Source organism: Crocodylus porosus, unplaced genomic scaffold (assembly GCF_001723895.1).
Source record: "Crocodylus porosus isolate Cpor-Errol unplaced genomic scaffold, CroPor_comp1, whole genome shotgun sequence".
NCBI classification, from domain to species: Eukaryota; Metazoa; Chordata; order Crocodylia; family Crocodylidae; genus Crocodylus; species Crocodylus porosus.
The window spans coordinates 213,752-219,541 of record NW_017728900.1 but is presented as its reverse complement, the minus strand read 5'-3'; the positions used below and the strand labels follow the sequence as shown (position 1 = coordinate 219,541).

At 61.4% G+C, this 5,790-nt stretch overlaps 1 protein-coding gene across 1 annotated transcript in view; it reads right to left on the bottom strand.

Moving 5' to 3' along the window:
* SSH3 (slingshot protein phosphatase 3) overlaps nt 1-2,676 on the bottom strand; it is a 10,368-nt gene extending 7,692 nt beyond the window's left edge. Inside the window, exons 1-3 of the mRNA XM_019556635.1 lie at nt 2,587-2,676; nt 1,878-2,055; nt 24-142 (exon numbers count right to left, since the gene is read on the bottom strand). Of these exons, the coding sequence (XP_019412180.1) occupies nt 24-142; nt 1,878-2,042 (284 nt within the window). The 5' untranslated portion in view covers nt 2,043-2,055; nt 2,587-2,676. The remainder of the gene's footprint in view (nt 1-23; nt 143-1,877; nt 2,056-2,586) is intronic.
* Nucleotides 2,677-5,790: the final 3,114 nt, after the last annotated feature.

Here is a 5,790-nt window from a genome sequence, read left to right as displayed (position 1 = left end):
CCACCCCTCTCCCGCCTCCTCACCCCTCTTCAGGGAAGTCCACACCCAGAAGCACTGTCTCGCTCTCACCCTCTTTCTCCTCCGTCGATACGACCAGCAGGTACCGGATCCGCTGGGGCTGGGCTGACTCCAGCCGCACAGCCTGCAGGGGGAAAGCCAAACTCACACCTGCCCCTCTGGGGTTCATTGATGCCTGGACGTCACAGCACCCCTTGCAGGGCAGGGCAGGGTGGGCAGGGCAGGCTGGGCAAGGCAGGCTCCGCCCCCTCCGCAATGTCACAGTGCCCCCTGCTGAGCAGAGCAGGGCAGGCAGGGTAGACTCCACCCCCCTCTGTAGTGCCGTAGTGCCCCCTACTGGGAAGGGCAGGTTCTGCCCCCATCCCAATGTCACAGTGCCCCCTGCTGGGAAGGGTGGAGCTAGGCAGGGCAGACTTTGCCCCCTCCCCTCGTGTCTCACCCTATTGCTGGGGAGGGTAGGTCTGGGCAATGCAGGCTCTGCCCTTCCTAATGCCACAGCACCCCCTGCTGGCTGGGCAGTAGTTTATCAGCCCAGGATTAGTACCTGGTGGCAGAGGAGCAGTACAGATGGGCGCTGGCTCCCTGCACTGCCCAGCTCCCCTTGTGGGGTGTATGGGGACCATAACTTCTGCACATGGGCTCCTGGGCTCCAGAAAATGGTGCCCAGGGTGGAGGGCAACATGACTCAAGTGGTGCTGGGACTGGGAGGGCAGTTCTCAGCAGCTCTGGGAAACTGCCTGCAGTGAATCCCCAGGGCCGGTGCTGGACCAAGGCCCGGCAGCATGGCCAGCTTTGGCTGCCAGCCCAGGAGACAGGAGCAAGAGCCCCACGGCCATAAATGGGGAACTGGCTGCAGCTCTGGGCCAAGTGCCTGCCGAGGAAGGAGAATCCAGAGACAGACGTGTCCCCTCCTCCACAGCCTCCACCCACGCAACCCCCATCCTGCCTGCCCAGCCCCCTCCCAGCAGGGGGCACTGTGACATCAGGGAAGAGGTTGGACCCTGCACTGCTCAGCCCTGTCCACCCCCACAGGGGGTGCTGATCCATGCCCCCTCCCCTGCCCCCCAGCCTGTCCCAGTCTCTGGTGCCGTGTGGCTGGGAGGAGGTGCTTGTGCTGTAAGAGGGGTTAATGATTCTTTGCTCAGGCTGGGTCGGTGCCAGGGATGGCGTGTGGGGGGGAAGGGGACGGTAATAGCAAACAATGAGTAATGCTTGGGCAATGGTCACGCAGCAGCAGCCCAGCGCCTGCCAGGGAGGGAATCAGGCTGGGCCACAAGGGCCGGGGATGGGGCAGGACCAGGTGCAGAGAGTAACAGAGGCAAGGAATGGGAGCAGGGGGAGACCCAAGAGGGGAGGCTAAGGCCCGTGTTCAGCCACCAAATCCCCCCCGACCATCAGCCCTTGAGTTCCAAGACTGCAGCTGCAGGGCTCAGCCGCTGGCTCAGGGCCATGGCTTCTGCCCCTGGTGGTTGGCTAAGGCCAGTTCTGCCATGCTGCTGCCCGGATACTCTGAGCAGCTCTCAGCAGAACAGGAGCCCAGAGAGAAGATGGAAAACAACTGGGACCCCCTCCCCATGCAGTGCACTAGCTGGAAACTGCCTGGAACAGGACAGAGACTGATCTGGCATGGAGTGGAGTATACTGGGCAGGTTGCACCTGCTGGGCTGGGCAGGGCTGGGCTGGGCTAGACAGACTTGCTGGATGGGCTGAGGGCAGGGATAAGCTGGGCTGGGCTAGGCTGGGTGAGGCCACTTTTTGGGAGCAGGAAGTGGTGAACATGTGGGACAAGGCCAGAGGTGGGGAGTCCCTCATCTGCCCCAAGCAGCCAGTGCCCCAGCCACTTGGCCACCCCGGCTCACCAGGCGGATGGCGTCCTCTGGCCGCAGCAGCCTCATCATCAGGTGCAGGTGCTGCTCCTGCTGGCCTGGGGTCTGGCTCTGGATTTGCTCTGGTGGGGGTGATACCTCCGGCACCGTCTCCAACTTCTCGTCCTCCTGCAGCAGCAGGGCGGCCCCTTTGACCATGACGAAGCTCTGCCTGCAGGAGACAGGTGTGGGGGGGGATCATGACAGGTACAATATAGGTGTGACAAAACAAGGCGTGTTCCCGAGTCTGCAGGCAGGCAGCAACCATCCAGAATGTGGCACAGTTGCCAGGTAGCAAACTAACAGACACATGGTCAGTCTTGGGGCAGCAGTTCATAGCAGCAGGGGGCAGCAGTGACACTGACTGGAGCAAGTGAACTTCTTAGTGGGGCTCTGAGGTTAATCTGGAGGGAAGGGGGCATTCAGGCCTCCACGGGGTGGGGAAGAGGCACACCAGCTTCCACCCCACAGCCAGGGCAGAGAACCCCTTGATATGGGCAGGACCTTACTATATAGATATATATAGAGGGAGGGATCCAGGGCTGCAGCCTGAGGGGATCCCAGCATCCCTGGCTGGCACCTGTCTCCAGCTAAGCACTGCCTTGCATCTCATCTTCCCTGGGGATGGCATGGGGCTGTGTGCTAGCCCCCACCAGTTATGGGAGGGGGAGTATAAAGGAGGCAGAGTGGATCAGCTCCTCACCGGCGCTGCAGCTGACTCCTCCTGGAAACTTCTTCATCCTGCAAAGGAAGCAGAGGACATGGATCTCACTCTCATCAGGCACAGGGCAGGGTAGCTGGTCTGGGAGAGAAATAGGTCCACAGGATGCAAGCAGCACCTCGGATACCAGTGGGCATAAGCTGGTAGCACAGGGCTCTGCTGAGACAGCTGGGTGCCAGGCTCACTGACTCCTGCCTGTTCTGGTGCCACCTACTGCAGCTGGGTGACCCAGAGGGCTCCTCTAGAGAGGCAAGGCTGGCCTGGGTGCTGCAGCTCCTGGTTATTGAAGCTGAAGCCAGAACCCAAGCAACTGCTTGCTTTGCCAGGCAGCCTGTGGGCCTTGCTAGCTCCCATAACTCCAGGGGACAACAAACTAGACCCCTGGATCCAAAGGTGACAGCAGGTCACCACAGCCAGCCAGGGACAGGCACAGCTAGGAATCCCCCCTGCATGGCTTCAACTGCTTTCCTTTCAACAACCAGAGAAACTCCCAGCCAAAAGCTCTGTGAAGCCCAGGACTGAGTTCACAGGCAGCATGCAGCACAACAAAATGGGAACCTTTGCCCAGAGAGACCTGGCATGGCGGGGGAAGGGGCATTCTGTTCCCTGCTACTTGCAAGCCCCGACATCTGCTCCATCCCACCACTTACCCCTCTTTGCCCCCTGCCAGAAAGGCAGCCTGGCCATCAGCAGGGAAAGACTGTCACCCTGGCCTCAGTGCTGGGACCACCGTGCCCCCCTGGTGTCTGCACGGGTTTCACACAGGGGAATCCCTGCTCAGTCTGTGGAGGTTACCTGCCAGAAAGGGCTTGCCCCTGAAAGGTGGAGGTGATGGGGTAGCAGGAGCAGATGTGTGGCTGTTGCTCTGGAGAGGCCGGGCCTGGGAAGGATGTGGGAGACCACAGCACAGCTTCCGCAAATGCCCTTAGCTCTGACACCCAGTGCAGCAGCATCTTGGGGTCACTCCGTCCCTGGGGACCAGGAGCCCATCCCAAACCTCTGCACTGCGAGGGTCCTGGCAGAGCACAAGAAGATCAATTCACCTGTAGAGGAAACTAGAGTGGCACGATCTGGGCTCAGGCTCACCTCCCATTGCCAACTGCAGCAGGGACATGGGCATGTGGTCCAGAGGCGCAAATGGTGCCTTCCACCTGTTGCTGGCATCAACTCCAGCCAGAGGCTGCGCAGGTACCAAGGTCCTGGGTTAACCTGTATATTGAGGGCCTCCCTGCTCCTCACTCCCGTCTCCCAGCCCATGCTCACTATTTCCTCTTGACATTTTTTAAGTGTAGAAAAAAATAAGGAACGTCTCTGCCCCTTCCTGGCCAGTGGCGCCTGGTGCAATGGAAGCGATCAGGCCTGAGCTATATGAGCTTGTGTAGCAGGGTGGGCCTGTGTGTGTGTGTATGTTGGTGTGTGTCCCAAAATAAAGATCACACTGAGTGTAGGTGTGAATGCTCGTGTTAATCCCCCAGGGGTGAGATCACACTAGGCAGCAGGTGTGGGGGGTGGGTGCTGGGAGTGTGAATCCTTTGTGTTAATGCACCCGGTGGGGTCACACAGGTTTGGGTTGCACACATGTGTGCAAGTGCATGTTGTGTGTGTGAAGGTGGGTGCTACTGCCCCAAAATAAGCATCACACTAGGCTGGGGGGGGGTGCGGGTGTGCAAATGCCTGTGTTAGTCCTCCAGAGTAAGGGTACTCCTGAGCTGGGTGTGAGTGTCTGGGGGGTGCTGGGAGTGTGAGTGCCCTGGCTGATGTATGTGTATGCGCCCGGGGGGGTGTAGTGTCGGAGCAGATGCTGGTGTGAATCCCTGGGGGTGGGACCACGCTGGGCAGTGGATGTGGGTGGAGGGTGTGAATCCTTGTGGAGGGCAGGGCTGCACGCGTGTGCCTGTCTGTGTATGTGTGCTAAGGCCCCACAGCAAGGATCACATGGGGCTGGGGGGGGTGTACCCCAGAGTGGGGGACATCCTGGGCTAGGCGCTGGTGTCTGAGGGGTGCCTCTAGTGTGTGTGTGTGTGTGTGTGTGTGGCAAGGGGCAGTGTGTGTGTGTGGGAGCTGACAGCAGGGGAAGCCGGGCGAGGAAGTGCGGGCTTGTGAAACTGGATGACAAGTTAGAAGCGGCGGCCGATAGCGCCCGGCTGGGCGCGGAGATAGAGCCGGGCGCACCTGGGGCCCCCGGGGCGTGGAGGGGCCCCCCCCCCGCAGGCAGCGGCAGGCTGTGACCAGCGCCATGCGCGGCTCCCCCGCACCCGCACCCGCCGCGGCCACAAACTTTTCAGCCGGTCCCTGCCGCCGCCGCCTCCACCAGGAAGCGCCGGGAGGCGGCAGCGCCAGGCACCTCCCCCGGGGCGGCCCTTGCGGCGGGCGGCTCCGCGGGACCAGCGCGGGGGGGCCGGGGCACCCTGCCCCGCTCTCGTCACCCCGCCGGGACCTGCTCTTCCTGCCCTCGCCGGCGGCTCCCCACCGCACGTGGCCCCAGAGGGGCAAGGCTCCCCCCTACCCTGGGCCTGGCAGCGGTGACCCAGTTGCCTGCACGGTGCCCACTGAAAGCCCGGGTGATGACAAGCAGTCGTACCATTCATCCATTAGCCCCCATATAGCGGGAGCTACTAGTTGACCGGCGGGGCCTTAAAGCGATTTTGAATGGACAAGTAGGTTGGTAACAAAGTGCTGTCTCAGGGGGCTGTGAAGAGCTGCGGGCATCCCCTTCAGGCAACAGCTTTGCTCCGGGTGTGCGCACACCCCCTTAGCTCCGCTGGCCGCACACCTGGTTGGGTGATGCTTGCTTGTCGGGCACATCCAGGGCTGTAGTGGATAAGGCTGAAGTAGCATCCCTTTAAATAGCGAGCGAATGCACCAGTGGCGCTGTGTACCCAGCATGCCTGGCAGCCCACGTAGCAGGTGGCCGTCCTGGCAGCTTGGGTAGCTTAGTCAGCTCTAGCTTGGATCCTGGCTGTGCCCATGGGGAGTAGGAGGGGGAGTGGTTTCCTCAGGACACAACACAGCCCTCCCCAGTAAGGAATGGAGCCTTTCAAGGCTATCAGAGCACAGCACCACCTTGGCTGAATGCAGGAGACCCAGGCCTGGGACAGGATGCTGGAAGCAGGATCCTGGCTCCAGGCCCTCTGGCTAGCTGTCACGCCACACTGAATGAAGGAAGCCAGAAGGGCGGTTGGTTGG